At 43.8% G+C, this 21,085-nt stretch overlaps 4 protein-coding genes across 4 annotated transcripts; 3 read left to right on the top strand and 1 right to left on the bottom strand.

Annotated features, from left to right (window-relative positions):
• Nucleotides 1-715: 715 nt before the first annotated feature.
• On the top strand, nucleotides 716-8,272 carry LOC119360541 (glucose-6-phosphate isomerase, cytosolic-like). Its single transcript, XM_037626138.1, has 24 exons — nucleotides 716-806; nucleotides 938-1,000; nucleotides 1,145-1,221; nucleotides 1,310-1,391; nucleotides 1,483-1,530; nucleotides 2,702-2,857; nucleotides 2,943-3,039; nucleotides 3,144-3,186; nucleotides 3,455-3,522; nucleotides 3,627-3,711; nucleotides 3,797-3,845; nucleotides 4,038-4,110; nucleotides 4,192-4,252; nucleotides 5,328-5,394; nucleotides 5,469-5,525; nucleotides 5,623-5,676; nucleotides 5,774-5,902; nucleotides 6,309-6,372; nucleotides 6,482-6,555; nucleotides 6,639-6,692; nucleotides 6,800-6,868; nucleotides 7,407-7,496; nucleotides 7,630-7,737; nucleotides 7,944-8,272. The coding sequence occupies exons 2-24, from the start codon at nucleotides 950-952 to the stop codon at nucleotides 7,989-7,991; spliced, it is 1,704 nt and encodes a 567-aa protein (XP_037482035.1). The 5' UTR covers nucleotides 716-806; nucleotides 938-949; the 3' UTR covers nucleotides 7,992-8,272.
• Nucleotides 8,273-9,352: 1,080 nt separating this feature from the next.
• LOC119360531 lies at nucleotides 9,353-11,362 on the bottom strand. Its single transcript, XM_037626131.1, has 3 exons — nucleotides 11,061-11,362; nucleotides 10,905-10,962; nucleotides 9,353-9,777 (listed from the first exon to the last, which is right to left on the bottom strand). Exons 1-3 carry the CDS (start codon nucleotides 11,336-11,338, stop codon nucleotides 9,718-9,720), a joined length of 396 nt encoding a protein of 131 aa, XP_037482028.1. The 5' UTR covers nucleotides 11,339-11,362; the 3' UTR covers nucleotides 9,353-9,717.
• A 161-nt stretch (nucleotides 11,363-11,523) lies between these two features.
• On the top strand, nucleotides 11,524-15,712 carry LOC119360520 (protein gar2-like). The gene is made up of 5 exons (XM_037626128.1): nucleotides 11,524-12,253; nucleotides 12,687-12,818; nucleotides 13,316-13,478; nucleotides 14,113-14,159; nucleotides 14,242-15,712. Exons 1-5 carry the CDS (start codon nucleotides 11,580-11,582, stop codon nucleotides 15,404-15,406), a joined length of 2,181 nt encoding a protein of 726 aa, XP_037482025.1. The 5' UTR covers nucleotides 11,524-11,579; the 3' UTR covers nucleotides 15,407-15,712.
• Nucleotides 15,713-20,081: 4,369 nt separating this feature from the next.
• Nucleotides 20,082-21,085, top strand: LOC119360509 (zinc finger protein ZAT12-like). Its single transcript, XM_037626119.1, has one exon. The coding sequence runs from the start codon at nucleotides 20,153-20,155 to the stop codon at nucleotides 20,720-20,722; it is 570 nt and encodes a 189-aa protein (XP_037482016.1). The 5' UTR covers nucleotides 20,082-20,152; the 3' UTR covers nucleotides 20,723-21,085.

The following is a 21,085-nucleotide window of genomic DNA, read 5'->3' as shown; positions in this document are numbered from 1 at the left end:
AGGTGATGCAACATCTTTGGGCTTGTAGTTTGACTCGGATTCTGCTGCAACGTCAGATTGTTTCGTCCGTAACTCAACGCTCCGGACAAATTTGAAGGTGAATCCAATTGGGTTGGAAAGAGCACGAAATCTAGTTTCCAAAAAAAAAGAATCACCCAATTCGGAGTCCGTATGAAAAGGTTGTTGGCGTTTTGAGTCAGGTATGTCTGCGCAGTCCGAATCTGAATCCAGAACGTGAGAGACTTGGACTCTATCTTCTCTTGGCCCAAAAATGACATGAGAGGACTTTTTGAACACAACCTAAATTTCTCCTTTTCCCTTATCTTCATATGTGGATTGTACAAATGTCCCATACACCTGTAATAATTAGACAAAACACAAAAGTGTGTGAAGTATTTTTGTTCTGGATAACATAAATAGATTATTGAATAGTTTGCATTAGAAATCACCTGACAAATATGCATGTGTGCAATATTTTTGATCGTATCCAAGGTAGTCATGTCCTCATCAGATGCTTTTCGCTGCAGTCTCATCTCATGATTGAAGATGTATAGATTGGATGTCCCAAGACAAGACAAAGAAAGTAGCCCCTCTCGGTGTCCGCATCGATTTTTAACCCTTTTTATTTATTGAAGGACTGTTGGCCAGCCGTTCTCTGGCAGGCGGGCCCCGCAAATACGGCACGGACACGGCCTCCTCCTCCCCCTCCTCCTCCCCGCTTCTATTCTCTTCCACCACCGATCCGTCATCTCCTCCGCGACCGCGCTCCGTTCTCCGGCAGCCCGCCGTCCGTCGACATCCTCCAGGGGTACGCACCTACCGCGATCCGAATCAATTGCTCCTCTTCTATCTCTTCCTCCCCAATCCATCCGTCCGCCTTTATTACTATTTTTTGCTGGGATTAAAGGCAGCTTATCCTCCGCCTCAATTCCGCCAGGTCCGCCCGGCCATGGCGTCGCCGGCGCTCATCTCCGACACCGACCAGTGGAAGACCCTCCAGGTGCGGGTTGCCTCCGCCCGTCACCCGCGGATTTCTCCCCACTCTTCCCCGCTCTTGTGTGTGCTTCCGATTGGATTGGCAGGATCTCACCGTGTGTGTGTGTGTGTGTGTGTGTGTGTGTGTGTGTGTGTTTCGTGACCGCAGGCGCACGTCGGCGCGATCCACAAGACGCACCTGCGCGATCTCATGACGGACGCCGACCGATGCAAGGCAATGACGGCGTAAGCACCCGCCCCTCTTTGTTTTCCGATCTTCTTTCCCGCGTGTCTGAGATATTGATGGTCCGTTCGTTGGATTGGATTTTGCCAGGGAGTTCGAAGGCGTCTTCCTGGACTACTCGAGGCAGCAGGCCACCACGGAGACCGTCGACAAGCTCTTCAAGCTGGCAGAGGTGAGACGCTTGTTTCGATTAATTTCTTTTTCTTTTTCTGTCTTTGTAAGTGGGGAGAGTAATTTGGGATGTACTGGATTTATTATTGCAGACCGCAAAGCTCAAGGAGAAGATTGACAAGATGTTTAAAGGCGAGAAGGTCAGTGTCGTGCCCTGCAACCGTTCTTCAGTTATTCCATCACATCGCATGTGCCTATTCGGCATATACTCACAGGCGGAGCTCCCGGTAGGGCGAGGCAGGGCGCCCGCCCTACCTTGATTTTGGGCAAAACGATTTCTACATGTACGCATACGCTATCGCTGTCTGGTTCTGGAGTCACTGTCGCTAGAAAAAGAAGAGAACCAAGAAAAACGAGTAGGCCTAGTCGGTCGTCAGATTCTCTCCACGTTATTTAGGCCCATGAGTTCCTGCTGCTGGGCACCGTTCGCACGCACCAGTACACACCATGCTATCTCTCTTACATTGAAAAACAACACGCTGTCACTCTTTCTCAAAATAAAAACACGCTATTTTTTTTCTAAAATAACCACACTTTCTCTCTCACAAAAAAACCCGTACACAACGCCATCACATGTTGCGAATTTATGATGTAAATTTTCTGAGAATAGCTTTGCAATGTTTGTCCATTTTACGTGGTCCTGACTCACTCCTACGGACTCCAGAGAGCCAATGATTACTGGGTGCAACCAGAGGGAGATGGTAGCACGGGCTATATTCAACCGGTTTGGATGACAAACGCATAACAATGATATGAGTCTAGGGAGTTTGTCCCTTGTTGTCATACCGGTTGTGATATTGAGCCTTTTTATTTTTCTCTTTGCTCCGCTTGCGAGCTGTAATACTTTTATGACTCTGTGATACTTTGAGACTTTTTAATAAGATGGCTGCATGCATCGTTCAGATGCAGAGGCCGGGGGCAAGCCTCCTTTTTCAAAAAAAAAACTCTTCATTATCCATATGTTTTCAGATTTATTTAAATATGATTGCATTTCTGTTGTATTTGAATTAGTTTAAAATTATGTAAAATTATGAGTGGACTATTATTGCGTAAAAGCTATTTTGATATTGCATCACATCATTTATTAGGCTTAGAGTTTGCCCCACCTTAAATTTTTTTCGTCCTCCGCCACTGCATATACTACTTGTTATCTGTACATGTCATCCAGACGAATATTAATATTGGGAAAAGTAGTTATGAGCCATGGCAACTTCTCTACTTTAATGTATCCACTTCATAGTAACAAACAATTTGGGGTGGATGGTATTACCGTATACATGTCTCAGTTGACTTGATTGATCTGTCTGTCAGATAAATACCACGGAGAACAGATCAGTGCTCCATGTGGCTCTCAGGGCTCCAAGAGACGCAGTCATAAACAGTGACGGGGTGAACGTGGTCCCCGAAGTTTGGGCTGTTAAGGATAAAATCAAGCAGTTCTCTGAGACTTTCAGAAGTGGCTCATGGGTAAATTTTCTTCAGACAAACTTCTTAACCTGTCAAATTTAGCAGAAACGGTAAAAATTGATCACTGCTACTTCTTGGAATGCAGGTTGGGGCAACTGGGAAACCGTTGACAAATGTTGTCTCAGTTGGGATTGGTGGTAGCTTCCTTGGACCTCTGTTTGTGCATACGGCTCTCCAGACTGGTAAAGGAATATGTCATCCACTCCTTCTCTATGTCTTCTAAACTGAAGATTATTTACTGCCAGATTCTGATCTGATATGCCATGAAAATGTTACTACTTTTCAGACCCAGAAGCAGCAGAATGTGCCAAAGGCCGACAACTGAGATTGTAAGTGTGTAACTGGGGCATCTCTCTGTTTTTCTTTTGCCGGCACCTGTCATACCTTTTGTGCTGGCACTTCCTATAGATGCTAAAAGTAAAATAAAATGTGATCGAGCGGCTATGTTTTTGACTTTCTGTACCATTCATGAATCTTTCTAGTTGTCCCTTCTTGAATATTGTGATTGAGTGGCTATATTTTTCACTTCTCGTACCGTTCATGCAATCGATATGCTCTTCATCTAGTAATATGTGCTCAATTGTGGTTGTACTGCAGTCTTGCAAATGTTGATCCAGTTGATGTTGCACGGAGCATCAAAGATTTAGACCCTGCAACTACTCTTGGTAATCATCATGTTTCACTAGTATTAACTCTCAGCACAGATACTCTCTCTGCTTCTACAAATATCATCAGAAGTTCTGATCGTTCTTGTCGAACAAATGTGCAGTTGTGGTTGTCTCAAAGACCTTCACGACAGCTGAAACAATGTTGAATGCTCGAACTATCAAGGAGTGGATTGTCTCTGCTCTTGGGTAAGTCTGTTTAATACCTTAAACATCTTTAGCCCTGCTGTGAACCCTTATTGCTCAGTGATTGATGTGAAATTTGTTAATTCAGACCTCAGGCTGTTTCCAAACACATGATTGCTGTCAGTACTAATCTTAAGGTACTTTTCGACCTTTAAGTTTTCCAGCCAATTTTCACATGATCATATTCTGTTTTCACATATCTGCAGTTCTGCTGCTGCGTTTTCCATGTTTGGCTAAGTTGTTAGAGCATTCCCCATGCCATATTCTTCGTCAAGAACCCTGATCCTAATGTGATAATTTTCTAACTGTACCTTTTTCTTTTGAAAAAGCTTGTCAAGGAGTTCGGAATTGACCCTACCAATGCTTTTGCATTTTGGGACTGGGTTGGCGGCCGCTATAGTGGTGAGAACTGCTCTTTTCATTAAAGTTACTAATACTAATATATCTTATGTTCTGCATCATAACTCTAGTCAAATATTGCAGTTTGCAGTGCTGTCGGTGTTCTGCCCTTGTCTCTTCAGTATGGATTTCCAATTGTTCAGAAGTATGTTACTCCATCTTAACCTATAATTACACCCTGAAGTGAAATTCATGTTTTGGCAATAGGCAATAGAAATATAAAGGACAATAGTTGTTTCAATTTTAGAACATCGGTTCAATTTCATGACTGCCAAACGAGATTGTGCTTTAGTGGATGGGGAATCATGGCAGTAAACAATTCTAAGAAAAGTAACCTCAGAGATGCCCATCTCACTTGTCTGGTCAACAAGTGAGTATCATGACCCATTGGCCTGGTGTCATTGCCTAAATACTATCAAGCCGTTCTTACTTGAGATAAATTCCAAATCTCCAATGCATGATTGTAACACTTTTTCTCATTAGAAAATACAACATTTCCCTTAAGAATTATCTCTGCTTAAATCAGGATGAACTTTTGCTGTTTCAGACTAGAGCAAGTACTTCATATATGCATAATCATTCACGACAGCTGTCACAGTATTACGGGTGCTTTACAAAAAGGATACTACACATCTGTGTTCATCACCATTGACCAATACTTGTGGGTATAAAAAAGATACGGCATTTCTGATGAGAAAGAAAAAACTGGGCCTGATACCTTTCCCAGCAAAACTTATCAAGATAGCTGCACTATTCTTTCATAGTATTATGGAAATTTGTGTAAGACGTGATATTTTTGTGTTAATCACAAGTAGAAATGGAAAGATAGGATAAGTTAAATTCTGCTGGAACACTATGAGCATCTACTGCTTGGAGGATCTTGAATAGTTTAGTGCACAACCATGCAAAGTAAACACATGTTAGATGATTTGAACTCCGGGACAACTTATCCAGGTAACATAAAGCCATAAACCCACACTTAATTAGAAAGGTCAAACTCCTGTCCTCGTCCTTTCAAGGTTAGATTTGGTGGGTTTTAGGATACATCAAGCCCCTCAAAGCTCCAAAGAGGGTTTATAAGTAAATAATCCGTGTTTAACATTTTTACCGTCAAAATGTGGATGACAATGCCAATGCCAATGCCGAAGTCTGGAAATGTTCATTCGCATTGTAAACAGAGATGATAATTGATCCTGCTCTGGTTTCTTTTCTTTCTGAAGATTTCTGGAGGGTGCTTCCAGCATTGACAACCACTTCCACACATCTTCATTTGAGAAAAATATACCTGTAAGTGAGTTGTATATGGCGATCAGTGATGCACCATTAACCATTCTTGTAACAGGGTCTTTCTTTTTGTTTAGGTACTCCTTGGTTTGTTGAGTGTGTGGAATGTTTCATTTCTCGGATATCCGGCTAGGGTGAGCTACTCAGTCCCATTGTCTTGTTATTTCCTATTACAATTTATATCTAATTCTCCATCTGAGTACTTCAATTTTCTCTAATTATTGTTTCTAGGCAATATTGCCGTACTCTCAAGCACTTGAGAAACTAGCACCACATATTCAGCAGGTACATTACTAGCTTTGCTTTTTAACAGCTGCCATCATGGAGATTGTCTTTTGTTCTTTTTTTATCATAATAACATATGCATATTTATGTTGTATAGCTTAGCATGGAGAGTAATGGAAAGGGTGTCTCCATTGATGGTGTTCGACTTCCATATGAGGCTGGTGAAATTGATTTTGGTGAACCTGGAACAAATGGGCAACACAGCTTCTATCAATTAATCCATCAGGTAAATACTAGCTTCACATTCGCTAGTAATGTTGCCAAGTGCTGTAGCGGTTTGCAATTTGTATCAACTAAACTATATAGGGAGATATTGCATATCATAGTTAGTATTTCCAGGAAGATTTGTATCAACTAAACTGTACAAGGAGATATTGCATAGCACAATTAGTATTTCCAGGAAGTCATGACCTTAATTACTTCATCTGTTAAAGTATCAAATTTGATAATGCCATATGGATTAGGATTTCATATGCTCACAGTTACCTTAATGATTTATGTGTGTTACATTTTGGCACCTCTTACATCTGTCTCTTGTCTACTTGATTACTTTCATGTGTTATAAGTTCTGGCAACCATATATTTCAATGGATATGCACCTTTGTTGATAATGGTTGTACCTAAACTTCCAGGGAAGAGTTATTCCTTGTGATTTCATTGGCATCATAAAAAGCCAGCAGCCTGTTTACTTGAAAGGTATGTCATTGAAATATCTCTTCTGGAGTTGAAAACTTAAGATGCAGCCTCTTAGGCTTGTGGTTCTTCAAATGCCCTTTCAAAGACTTCTATGGTGCATTTTTATCAGGGGAAACTGTCAGCAATCATGATGAGTTGATGTCCAATTTCTTTGCTCAGCCTGACGCACTTGCTTATGGAAAGGTAAATAGCTCAACAACATTTTGGAGAACATGCTTTTCATGAACTATTTTGGTTTCTTATTAGAGTTGACTTCATCTTTTCAGACTCCTGAACAATTACAGAGCGAGAAAGTTCCCGAAAATCTTATCTCTCATAAGGTGATGATTATTCACTTATTTTGAACATGGTTATTCCACTGCATCAAGCTTGTCACCATAAATGTTGCCTTTCTGATTGAGCATTCTTGTTGTTTTGGTGTCTTCAGACTTTTCAGGGCAACCGGCCATCACTGAGTTTCTTGCTGTCTTCATTATCTGCCTATGAGATTGGACAGGTATGCAGATAATATTCTCTCTACTCATCTGAAGTTGCAGGCTGTTCAGCCCTGAATTCAGTATAGTACATCCTCTTCTTTTTCAGTGGCAAGATTCTGATTATGTTGTATGAATCATGCATCATTTAAAAATAATAACATAAGATTAGGATTTTGCTGTTCACAATGGGTATCATGGTTGTGTTGATTGGTTTCTTTCCCTGATTAAATATTAGAACTTAAGAAAGCAAATTTGAGATGTCCTGGTATCTGTTGGGCAGATTATGCTGGTGGAAGCTGCACATGTTTTCCACCACAAACTTTGCGCTGCCTCCTCATTTTTTCTTGCTTATGATCTTGCTGTGCAAGGTGATTGAAGTGGCAGTTTTTGTTCCGCCTTCATGAAGCCTATATCATGAATTATTTCATGAGATTTGGATCAGCAATCCTGTCACTATGCACTCTTGTCACTGTTTGCCCTTTCCAAGATTGCACGGTGCTGTCAAAATCCCCTTTTCACTGTTTTTGTAAATGTACTAATACAGTTTGTACCTTTCAGCTTTTATCCATCTATGAGCACCGGATCGCAGTTCAGGGTTTCATATGGGGAATCAACTCGTTTGACCAGTGGGGAGTGGAGCTGGGCAAGGTCTGTGCATGATATATTTACTTCATCCAATATTTTCCATTTTTCATTCAAAAGCATAGTCTTTGTGCTCCATTTGGCTCGTTGCTTAACTTCATCTAAAGCTGTGATCTATCTATGGAACTTGTTGTTTCAGTCACTGGCTTCTACAGTGAGGAAACAGTTGCATGCATCACGCATGGAAGGAAAGCCCGTCGAGGGCTTCAACCCCAGCAGCGCAAGTTTGCTCACACGGTTTCTTGCGGTATGCCCTTTTGCTTGTTCTGCCATGTTATGTCATCTATTACCTCCGTCCCAAACTAGATTTGTCTAGATACGGATGTACCTAACACTAAAATGTGTCTAGATACATTCGTATCTAGGCAAATCCTGTTAAGACTATGAAATACTCTTCGATCACTCTGTGAATTGATTGTTCTTACACCGGAGTTATTATCTTTGTTTTTGTAGGTTAAACCATCAACCCCATATGACACGACAGTGCTTCCAAAAGTGTAAGCTGAGGGAGGTTTAGTAGTCCTACAAAGAAGTGTAACCTGAGGTTGAGACTGATAATCGACAAGCTAGGTTGAGCTTGTGGCATAACAAGTTTTCTTCCTTCTTTCTTGCGACTTGTTACAACCAGTCTGGTTGTACTGTAATTTTGAAGTTCCTCTTGCTTCAGCTTGGAGAAAGACAAGTAAACTATCACGATATAATGAAATAAATATATCGACTTGTGACACCAAAAGCGGAAAGCACTCTGGGAATACCGAGGATGAAAGGTTCTCTTTTCTCTATACTGTATATCTTTTAGAATTTTCTTTGTTGTTGGATGCAAAGCAAAACGCCGTTAGGGTCATGCAGAAAACATGTGATGTTGAGGGCCCGTGGCATCCACATGTGCTGTTGCGCCGCTTGCATAGCAATGTTGCATAATGTTTCCTCCTCCTTTTTTGTATGCTTGTAAGCAATCTTTATAGTTGTTTAAATGTGGATGTTTTTGCATGCTCGACGCCCATACATAATGGGACTTCGTACTTGAATCAGAGGTTGGATATGCAAACACTTTTTTGCTAGATCTGCCACTCCAACTAGATGTGTGGTTTCGCTCTATTTGGCGAGGTTCGGTAACGTCAACCTGAGCAATGTCACAGATGTGGAAGAGCAAGTTTGCAATGTTCCTTCCTCTTGTAGGTCATAAAGTGATTCACAGCATCCCCAACAGATCCATCGAGACAATTCTATTTTTTTCAAGCAAGTGTTTTTATGCAAACGGTTAGCTTGGACAAGATGACGAGTAACGCCTTGCTATTTGATCGAAGTGTTGTGCTGTTATTTGTTGGTAAGCTCACCACTCTTGAGAAAAGATGACCACAAACAATATGATGCATGCAATCAAACATGGTGCGATAGAATCTTGAGCACTAGATGCAATGCAACGCAATCGTGGGTGTTAAATCTCAAGCGGGCCTAGCTGAGAGGGGCCTCCTGGCTCATGACTTGATGCATGCAACCGGGTGCGACCACTGTGGACGCCTGATGATTTTCCTGCCACACAACCCAAATGTGTGTGTATATGACACATACCCAGGCTATGTCTATTATTAGCAGCTGCAACAACTCCCAGTGCAGCAACATAAAGAACCGAGGAGTCATTCTTGTGTGCAATAATAGTTTTAAATATGCCCTATACATCACTCTATTCTATGGTGCCTAGATATACTGGCACATTTCCTCCCAGATCTCAAAAGAAAAAAGGAAAAATTCTATATGGTGTCTATAATCCAGTTCTCATATTATACTATGGCATATATTTACTTGAATGACCCTTTCTGCCACACAAAAAAAAACCCTGCAGTGCCAATGATACATGAGAATAACTAACACACACTCATAATTTTGATCTGTTTCAGCAAACAAGTTGGGTTCAATGCAGGTTGGGACCAGGCTAGAATCCTGATTATATGACCGATGTTATAAAAAAATGCATTACAAAGTGTGGCAGGTGGCACTAGAGTTGGAAAGCAGCAAGGCGAAAAAGACTGCAAAAGCCAATAAGCCTATGAAATTCCTACATTACACTCCCTTCGACCTTATTCAGGAAGAGCAGCATACTTAATCAACAGCTTGGCCTCATCAAACAAAAAAGGGAGACTAGTTTCATTGTGCGCAGAATATGTTTATATTAAGAGTTCCTTCCCGATTGCCACAACAAACGGTAGAATCACCAGCAGGCCAGTCCCTAAGTAGCCTTTGCTGCTGCCGCCTCCTCCTCTTTCATCTTTTTATCCCATCTGCGTTTCTGCAGAAATAACAATTTGTGCAAACACAGACAAAAGAAGAACCAGTTAGATGCTTCCTTTCAAGGCACAGAGAAGTTGTACGCAATCACATTAATCATTGCCATGGTGAACACAATGATCACAAGTGCACAACATGTAGCCTTAAAGTACAAGGTATGCTGTCTTCAGTAAGAACTCAACTAAACTGGCAGCATAGTTTTCACAAGAAAATATATTTCTCCCAAATCGAGCCCTTAATAATTGATCCATGTTCAATGATAAGATGAACTATAACTAGCAATTATCAAGAAATTTAATTACCAGCACAGATATTTAATTCCAGTGCTCCATAGCCATTCTAGCAGCTGACCAGAATAGGTTGTCTCATCTTGCAGGCAAGCGCTTACTGGGCTTTACACATTGTTGCACAAAATGTATAGTGCAAACACTTGTGAACTCATAAGACCAGGGAGCAAACTCTTTAGAAGTTTAGCTAAGCCTCCAATGATGAATCAAGCTGATTTGAATGGTATGCCAGCAACTGAAAGCCCAGCTGCAGCCTAAGTATCTCATGCTGCTGCATTTGGGAGAAATGGGGCTTAAGTGTAAATTTTCAAGGAAGATCCACGAGCAAGTGCCGAGAAAGATCATAACACTAGTTGGCTTGAAATCCCTTGTACTTAGAGCCTGTTGGGACTCTCTCCCCGCTCCAACTCCGCTCTGGAGCGGAGCAGCATCCAGTTCAAATTTTCAGAGTCGCTCAAGGGCCACTCCGTGCGCTCCGCTCCGCGCTGAAGGAGCGGAGGGTTGCCGAACAGGGCCTTAATGTCTCGTGGCTTATATCTAAGCAAAGTCTGCAGTGCGCATGACTCCAGTTATGGCTATGCTTACAACAGATTAAGCAGTGATAACTAAAACACTGATAATGTGACTTGCGTCGAGCAAATAAACCCTGATGATTGAAACAGCACACTCAAGCTACTGATACCAGCCAGGAAACACATGGTTACATACAACTATACAAGGATTGCTCAGCACGGCATTGATTATACACGGCAAGGATTGCTACACAATTGCAATGCGCAGGCACACCGGATGGCAAACGGAGACAACATGAAGCACAGAAGGGCGAGGCGAGGAGGCGAACCTTGTAGTCGAGGAGCATCTGGGGCATCTTCTTCATCAGCTCAACGGTGTTGGCACGCCTGCGGAAACAAACCAAACCAAACCAAGTTAACCAGGCATCGAGAAGAGAAATGGCGCAGATTGGGAGGGGTGGAGGGAAATGGGGGAGGCTCATTACTTCTCGGCGGCGATGCGGTCGACCTTGTGGCCCTTGCGCTTGGTGCGCATCTCGCCGCGGGGCGGGTCGTAGGTCCAGTCCTCGCCGGCGAGGAGCACCTCCTTGCGGAGCCGCGCGCGCTGCCGGCCGCTGATCCCCAGCGGCTTCCACGCCCCGAGCTCCCAGTACCCCCACACCCCCTTGCTCAGCTCCCCCTTGTACTTGGCCAGCTTCTCCTTCCACGGGTACCCCTCCGCCCACTTCGCCGCCGTCGCCGCCGCCATCTTGCCCCCGGCCATCGCGCTCTCTCGCTCGCTCGCTCGCTAGGGTTGCGGCGGCGGCCTAGGGTAAGAGAAGAGCAGAGATCGGGCCGGGCCGGGTCGTCCCTTGATGGGCCGAACCGCACGTTCGATCAATGTAAGGCCCACATCAGCCCGGCCCACTATAAACCTCGCCGTCTCGTCTCGTCTCGTCCCGTCCTCTCTTCCTCTCCCCTCTCTCTGTCTTTCTCTCCACTCCGCCGCCGCCGCCGCCGCCGCCATGGTGCTCGCGCGCAAGAAGCTGAAGCAGAAGCTCCACGCGCTCCTCCCCGGCGGGGGCGCCGAGGGGGAGGCTGCCGCGGAGGCGAAGAAGATAAAGGTGCGGCTGGTGGCCTCCAAGCGGCCCCGGCCCAAGCGCCCGGGGCCCCGCCCTCCCCGGACCAAGAGCGCCAAGAACAAGAAGGCGTCTCCGGAGAAATCACCCGCTCCGGCGGTGGAGGCGGAGGGCCCGGAGGAGAAGGCGGAGGGCCTGGAGGAGCCGGCCGTGGACGAGGCGGACCCTGCGTCGAAGGCGGAGCTGGAGCGGCGGAGGAAGGAGAGGAGGAAGGAGGAGAAGGAGAAGAGGAAGAAGAAGAAGGAGAAGATGCGGGCCAGGAAGTTGGCGGAGGCCGAGGCGGCGGCGAGCAAGAAGTCTGACGGAGAGCCGGGGAAGCAGGGCCCGGAAGTGGATGGTGGTGACGACCTTGAGGAGCCGGCGGTGGTGGACGAGGCCGCCCTGGCGCAGAGGGCGGAGGTGATGCGGCGGAGGGAGGAGAGGAGGAAGGAGAAGAAGGAGAAGAGGAGGGTCAGGAGGCTGATGGAGGCGGAGGCCGCGGCTAACAAGAAGTCTGATGATGAGGCGGAGAAGCAGGACGTGGAGGTGGCCGGCGCTGATGCAGCTGTGTCAGATGATAGGTGAGTTGGCGCTTCGACAAATTGGTGCATTTGTGCTCGAGTACCTCTTTTGCTGTTAGGTTCATGCCATGTAGATAGGAACTGTGTTGAACTCTTGATGTTAAGATGCCATTGCTTAGTTTTATCATTCAGAAAAGTAGTCATAACATTGTAAATGCCTTCATCCATCTAGTTTGGTAACTTCATCATGTTGGAAGAGCTGTAGTACGTAAGCAACTATCTGGTTATCTAGTTTGGGTTTGATCTGAGAAAAACACCTTTTGCTTGCCTTCCATGCTGGAAGATAACACTTCATTTTGTGAAGTGGCACTTTAATTGCTTTCTAGGGTTGTTTTTGGCATGCTGAATCTCGATGAGGTGTAAGACGGTGGTGTTTACCTGTCTGGTCCTTGCATTAACATTTGTTATGTAATGTTTTTTCTACTTGTTTCAGTGAACACAATCTAGACGCCACAAAGATGGAAGGAGAGGCGAAGGAAATTAAGTCAGAAGAGGTGAAGAAAATCAAGTCAGAAGAGCCTGGCCAGGCAGGTGTATCTGACAATCCAATTGTGTCGCAAGATAGGTGAGTTAAAACTGTAAAGGGCAGAGTTCTTGAGTACCTTCTTTCTCATTAGATAGGTATGAGGACAGACGATATCACATAACAGAGGCATGTAAGACAAGACACTGTTTCTGCAAATAATTAGAGGGATTAAAATAACACAGTGAGTTAGTGACTAAGAATAGCATAGCAGGATGGGACTTATTGCATAGTTAGAAGTTGCTCGGACTTGGACTGTCTAGCTTTGCTGTTGACTCAAATAGTGATGTATGTTGACTCAAATAGTGCTGTAACTGTACAGTACATCAGAAATTGTTTGCTCATCAGACTTTGTTGTGAGCTTTGTTCTTCCACGAAAAAACTGTTTGGTCTGGAAGTTTCTTTGTGAAATGATATGGCAATTTTATTGCTTTCTGGTCGTATGTTTATTGATTTGTTAAGGAGTGCAGTACACAGGGTGGAGATAAGGTTCTTATAGGATGTTGGCAGCTGTTTAATAATTTGCTTCCTTGTTTCAGTGAGCAAAGTATAAAGAAGGTGTATGTTGGTGGCATCCCGTACTATTCATCTGAGGATGACATTAGAAGTTTCTTTGAAGGATGTGGCAGTATCACTGCGCTGGACTGCATGACTTTTCCTGACACCGGGAAGTTCAGGGGTATTGCCATTCTCACATTCAAGGTCAGCTTCGAAACGTAGTACCCTTTGTTCTAGTGTTGTGTTCATGTTCATGCAGGCATGTTCAATTTACAAGTATATTGAACAATCTAAGACATCTTCTTAGTGTACTGAATGTTTAAGGTTTGATGACATTGGCGTTTTGATTCAATTAACTGTGTATGTATGGCAGTCTGACTTGTGTAGAAATTGTTGGTTTTATTTCCAAACCTCTAGTGCATTCATCTTTAAGGTCTTTTGGTGGTAAGCGGTGGTGTACCCTTGCGTCTTATGTTACTACAATGTTTGAGCAGAACTCTCATCGACCATTTAATTTTTTGTAATAAATTGGAGTTGGCTCGATACCAACATAAGATGCTCTTAATCTGCTTGGTAGAGCACATGACTTATCAGCAGTGTGTTTCAGTCATTGTCGTCGTTTGGAGGATCTGCCTGTAGCTTGAATCTTGTGGTACAACTTTTGAACAGTGCTCTTATCTACATTTTTTTAGTTTCATTTTAGTCCATCGGAGTCAGCTTGTACCACCACAAGATGCTCTTAATCTGTTATCACGAGTAGATTAATTCACATGACTCATCAGCAGCATGCTTTTAGAGTTGTTTGGAAGTTGAAACCTGACAGAGTTTTCTTGTGCAGACTGATGCCGCCGCAAAAAGGGCATTGGCCCTTGATGGTGCAGATATGTAAGCACATCTCCTTAATGTTACCCCTTGTTTGTTTCAGTTGTGATTCATAAGTGACGTCATTTTTGTTAAACAATCACAGGGGAGGATTCCTTTTGAAAGTCCAGCCTTACAAGGCTAACCGCGAAAAGGTCAAATCTAACCATGAGAAGGAAGATTTTGCCCCAAAGATGATAGAGGGATACAATAGGACATATGTTGGAAACCTAGCTTGGGACGTAACAGAGGATGATCTGAGGAAGTTCTTTTCTGATTGCAAGATCTCATCCATCCGTTTTGGAACAGACAAGGAGACAGGTGAATTCAAAGGCTTTGCACATGTTGATTTTTCTGATAGCACATCTCTTGCTATTGGTCTGAAGCTTGACCAGAACGTGATTAAGGGGAGACCAGCCAGAATCAGATGTGCTGTTCCAAAGAAAGAAAACCAGAAACCAGATGACAAAGCAACTTCAGACTCATCAAAGAACAACATCCGTACATGTTATGAATGTGGCACTCCTGGCCATCTCTCTTTTGCTTGCCCTAATAAGAAGGTTTCTGAAGTCATATCCAGTGAAAATAAGGATAATACTGATTCAGCTGAAGCATTGTCGAAGAAGAGACGCACGTGTTATGAATGTGGCGTTCCTGGCCATATATCGTCAGCTTGCCCCAACAAAAAGGCTTCTGAAGTCATAGCTGATGAAACTAAGGCCAATATTGACTCAGCCACAACATCATCGAAGAAGAGACGGACATGCTATGAATGTGGCATTCCTGGTCATCTATCATCTGCTTGCCCAAATAAAAGTGCTCCTGAAGTCATAGCTGATGAAACTAAGGCCAATACCGAATCTGCCACAACAGCGTCGAAGAAGAGACGGACATGCTATGAATGTGGCATTCCTGGTCATCTATCATCTGCTTGCCCAAATAAAAGTGCTCCTGAAGTCATAGCTGATGAAAATAAGGCCAATACTGAATCTGCCTCGACAGCGTCGAAGAAGAGACGGACATGCTATGAATGTGGCGTCTCCGGTCATCTCTCGTCAGCTTGCCCCAACAAAAAGGCCACTGAGATTAATCCCGAGGAAGCAGTTAAACCTGTTGGTGGCTCAAGTACGGAACCTTCAGCTGTTTCTGGTGAAAATAAACCTAGTGACGACACAAGCTCGGCGCCTCCAAAGAAAAAGAAGAGACGGACGTGCTATGAATGCGGCATAGCTGGTCATCTCTCATCAGAATGCCCCAACAAGGCCAAATGATCACGGTGGACCAGTTACTTTTTGATTGGTAGTGCCCCTTCGTTCGAGCCGCACCAAGAATTTTCTCCTCTAAAGGAGAGGAAATGATTCCTCAATAGGATGATCACGAGACATTTTACAGAGCAATCTTGTATGTCAGTAGACACATGTTGTATCTTCCATTTACCCTTATCAAATTTTGACTGCGTCATATTCTTTTTTGCGTGGAAAAGTTTGGCTGCGTGATGAATTAGGCAGTCCAGTACTCAATCTATGTGCACTGTATTTGCTATTACAGCTTATTAATACCAGGAACAAATTGCAGTATCCGAAATATGTTGTTCCAACCATTATTTCGTTCCTGTGCTAACTAGCATTCGGTTTTGAAGATACATCTGAAAAAATTACTAGAGATAGTATTGGCTTGTGAACTCAAATGGAGAAACCAAACAAAAAATATAAGACCGTGAGATCTTACAAAGCATTAGGATGTCAACATAAATGTGCTTACTACTACTGGATGCTGACTGAATCAATCACTACTGACCACTTGCTTTTGTATGTGTGTGATGACATGTATGGATATCTAGGTGCATTGCACTAACTATGCCTGATACTCCAACATGCAGTGCCGTCTGCATCACACCGGTGGCGACCTACGTGGAGATGGCGACAAGAACCCTAGAAAATCCAGGCAGAAGCAAAGTGCTCTCTCTCCTTCTCCCAGGCAGGGAGGTTCTAACAGTGTGAGTTCCAGCCCCGAACGCAGCAACCCGCTGCTGCTCTTTTCTCTGACAATGACTTAACTCTTTCTCAAAAAGCAAGTTTTTCTTCACCCAGTTTGTCACTCATGAGAGCAACGGGTTGTTCATGACGATGATTTGTGTTTGTCAACTTTCAATTGCCTTCTTTATCCATTGGCAGAACAAAGAAAAAAAATATCACTTTCCATTATTTCTTTGGTAGGTGGTTTCGGTTAACCTATGAGGATTTTGGCGCCTCGCAAATGGCGCACATAACCCCACTATGTTGCAATGAGGTGAGATGGATCCTAATCCTATCGAAAGAAAGGATCATCATCCTTTCCTTATAAGGATCATATTTGGTGCATCGGGCGCCCCGTGGTGCACCCGACCTTGGTTGCCCTATTTAGAATTGTTCAAAAATTCTTAAAATTTTGTGGATGTAGAAAAGGAATATTTCTACTGTGTTACAAGATTCCAAATCTCAACTCCAAATATAGCTCGAGAAACAAAACAAAAAGGCAAACCTCGTGTGAATAGCTAATCCAAATCGGGCAATGAATGTGGCATGTTTTCCTTGTTAGCACTGGATGTGTGTATGACTTGAATTTATTTTGGAAATCCCGAACACTACTTGATAGGGAAACCGAGATCAGATGCACCAGTTGCAACAAACACACCCCAAAAAAGATATTTGGAATTGAATTCTGAGCAGTACGGCAAAAAAAAATCCATATATTTGAGTTTAAATTTGATTGCTGGATGGAACTGTCCGTAAAAGAAAAACTAGTTACCGCCCATATTTAACCGGTATTTTCTGGTATCCGGTTTTGGAATCCTTGCTTACGACTGATTCTACTAAAAAAGTCACGCATCTTTGTTATCCTGTGTGCTGTGCTAATCAGATATTTCTCTTTCAATGGATAAAAACAATTGCACTGATGCTTAGTTGCATCACAGCACTACTAGCTCCAACTATACAATTCATAGTTGCTTTTGAACTCCACCTTGTTTTTTTTTTTTCTAATTGTAGTTGGTGCAGATTAGAGCTGCACCACATAATTGAAGTGGATAGAACGTGGCAAGCTAACTGAATCAACAAAACAGTATCTTAGGGTTCTAAACAGGGCACTACTGCCTAGCCTATAGCAGGTCATTGTTTTCTGATTTGCCAGTCCAATTCAAGTTTTCAAGATTTGGAGAAAATCAATGAGAAGTATAGCTGTCCCGATTCCTCTTCTCTCATTTCTTCATAAAATTAGGATGGTGGCTCTTATGTAGCAAGGGGTTGCAATTAGTGGTGCTAATTCTGCCCCCTGAATCATCAAGGAATATTCTGCCCCTTCGCGACCCCAAACTGCAATCTCAAGCGGTGACGCACGCCTAATATCATATTGTGTACTAGCTAACCTTTGGAATCAGTCAGCAGCATCTAAAGTAGTGCCCCTTCCCTTGAAGATTCTTATGCATCGGTGGTCAGCACATTGCTTACTCAGAAAGTAGATGCAGAAAACTGGAACCGCTCGACGCCTCGATCGCTCTTACCGGCCTTTCTAGTTTTTTTTCCTTCAGAAATGATGGCTGACATTGCTTCTTCAATTTATATTTTAGTGATGTATGTTGTGCCCGGCATGCTAGACAAAGTGAGAAAACAATTACCACAAAGGTACCAAACATTTGCTTTGATTCTTTGGTACCAAGACATCAGATAAGTATAACTAGCATAGGAAGCAAGTCAACACAAGCAATTCTGAGCATTGGGCACCAAAGCCGTGTGCCAGTTAGCAATCTGCGTAGGTTTGACATGATGATACAGGGGTTTGAGAATCTCAGATGTTGCTGAATCTTGAGGCAAACCAAGAAGCAAACTTCTACTTTTGAGCATTTTATGCGGCAAATAGCGGGGCTTGTTCTTGTTGTTTATGCTGAGAGGGAAGCAAACTTGTATCTTTGCTCAATTATGCGGGGAACGGCAGATGCAGCGCAAGCTCCAAGTTCAGATTCTGACTTGAGAGGGACAAAGAAGTAACTTATGTTAACATGTTATGTGCTGTCAGGGTGATTATTATTACTAAACCAATGAGCGTAAGTTGCTGGGGCGAATAGAACTCCAGCCTCGAAACGCCAATCATCGGCAGCATCTAGATGTGTGCTCAGCAAACTGCAAATTGGCCATTTCTGTTCCTCAGGCAAATGTGTGCTCAGCAAGTTATCTGAATCTTCTATATCAACTGGACAGTTGGCGAGCAGAGAATAATTGCTCCTTTTATAATACTGGCTTGAGCGTACCGTCGGCACCGAAGGATCATGTTACTTGAGGGTGCACAAAGGGCCATCTTGCCTACTGGCCTTTGCGAATTCTTTTGCATTGCATCCAGCATTATGAGACGCAGCGAACGGATTCGAAAAAATGTGCGTTGTCATCTGTGTACTACTAGCAGTGCCACTACTTATCTGGAGAATCTCAAGTACTGAGAAGCAGGTACATGATGGATTTCCTAGACTCTTAATTTAGTCTTAAGTACTAATTACTCTCAAAAAAGGTTTAAACATCACATAACCAAGAGTCTGATGAGATCCATGACATAGAATCTTCATTTAGTAATTTCATTTCTTATCTCTGAAATGTGAACAGGGGCAAGATTCCATTTGATGCCCATCAAACACTTCCACTGTGTGGAACAAACCGAGACGCCACAAACTCTCAAGTCCTGAAGTAGCAACAGAAGACACTATTTAACACAAGTTGCAATTAGAAAACTAGAAAGTAAAGGATGCACAACTAAGCCAAGCTACTTTCTTGCTGACATCAAGCAGCAATTATTGATCAGTTCAGTCCAATCAGCTAGTGCGGTGTGGACGGAAGCAACCCCGAGAACCAATCATCGGTGATAACCGCTAATTTTAACATGAAGAGTTGGATTTGTTTAATGTCCAGTCTCAGATGCCACTACTTGATGGTAGTTTAGCCTGGCTACTTTTGACTGGAAGAGCCATCTATGACACTGTACCAGCATTGCAAGTGCAAAAGGTATTAGATGCCCCTAATGAAAAAATAAGGAAAATAAGAAGAGATCTAGAGATACTGTTTCATGTGCCATTTGGAGCAGGCATGAGACGTTTGATAAGAGCATCATTAAGCAGGCGATCTTCAGCGATCTTCGGTGTGATACTAATTTAATTGCAATTCTAGGTTGCCATACCAATCAGCCTAGGTAGCCACGACCAAAACTGATGGGACTGACAGAAGTAAACTCTGCAGGATTCAGTGGACCACAATTTATCCCAGGAAAAGGAAAATGGGATCTTCGTTGACACAAAGTACCGTGTCGTCATAATCTACAAAAAAAGGAATAAAAAGTTTTGACACAAAGTAGCATGTCATAATCTCATCTCAGTTCTCAACTGATCCTTTTTTTCCTTTCTGATATGAAGTGCACTTGTTGATATGCTATCCTGCCACATTTCAGAGATTCTGCTATTGAAATTTTCAGTCTCTCCAAAACAAGACAGGACACTAGAGGAGGAAACAGTTGACCTTGAGAATATATAAAGGCCCTCATGAGTCATGTGCACAGGTCAAACCTGAATAAGCCCCTTTGGTTGATCTGAACTGAACTACTGAAGCGGCCGTGCACAGGTATGTGCATCATCATGCTACATATATTTTCTGTTAATCCAAGGGATGCACTGAGCTCACGACGCGTTGCATGAGGCTCTAGAGTGGCTTGATTTCGAACCACTTGCATTGCATCTGAGGTGAGCAGCGGCTTCGAGGAGATACTCGACGCCGTTGCTTCCCTCTTCATCTATCTCTAGGGCCAAGTTGTGCATTTCTTTAACTGGAGAAACATATACTAGATTAAGTGTCACTACTGCCTAGCTACTACTGGCTTATTTGTTTTATGGTGCAAATGGCCTATAAATACAGCTGCGGCTTGATGCACTTCTTCTTCATCAGCTTCTTCATCTTCATCATCATCATCTTTAGAGTTACAGAGATTGATCAATTGGGTCCAGAGCAATGACAAAGAGGTATGCTTTTGAGGAGAAGGAGATGGCGCGCATGCTGCTGCTCGTGTCGCGGGAGCAGGCGATGCCCATGCCGATGCCGATGGCGGTGCGCGGTGACCGCGCCCCGGAGCGGGTGTTCGTGTGCAAGACGTGCGACCGCGTGTTCCCGTCGTTCCAGGCGCTGGGCGGGCACCGGGCCAGCCACAAGAAGCCACGGCTGGACGACGGGGGCAACCTCAAGCCCAAGTTGCACGGATGCTCCGTCTGCGGGCTGGAGTTCGCCATCGGACAGGCGCTCGGTGGCCACATGCGGCGCCACCGTGCCATGGCCGTAGGCGGAGGTGGTGGCGTCATGGCTATTACGCCGCCGACAGCAGCGATCAAGAAGCACGGCGACAGCAGCGACGACGCCGTTGTCGGCATGAAGCGTGGGCTGTGGCTCGACTTGAACCATCCACCTTGCGATGAGTACGGCACCAGCAGCGAGAGCGACGACGAGTGCGGCCACGACGCAGCTGCCGGCGGGTACACGTTCCACCAGTTCCTGGATACCGGCACCATGGAGGTGGACTGCGTCTAGCTACCCCATCTCCCACTCCGTTGCCGGGTTTTTGCCGGATAGTACAATATTTTCCTGTGTGTACTTTGGCAGTAACTTCTTTTTTACCCCTTTTCTATTCCTTTTTCATGCATGGATAAATCCATATTTTGTAGCAGTAGACGAGTGCCCAGTGAAAGGCATGCCATGGCACATAAATCATTTCTTTGAGATGATTAATTTTGTGCTTAATTTGGTGGCTTGGAGGCTCACCAGAGCTATTTCCCTCAGGTTTTCCGGTTATTATTTGCCCGGTTATTATTGACAAAAAAACCTTTGGTCAAGTGGCTCAACATGTAATTATCCAATTGTAGTAAAGTATATATGGATCTCGTGATTTATCAA

The sequence above is a fragment of the Triticum dicoccoides genome, chromosome 1A (assembly GCF_002162155.2).
Source record: "Triticum dicoccoides isolate Atlit2015 ecotype Zavitan chromosome 1A, WEW_v2.0, whole genome shotgun sequence".
Lineage (NCBI taxonomy): Eukaryota > Viridiplantae > Streptophyta > Magnoliopsida > Poales > Poaceae > Triticum > Triticum dicoccoides.
Note: the sequence above shows the minus strand (reverse complement) of the source record. Positions and strands in the feature narration are given on the sequence as shown.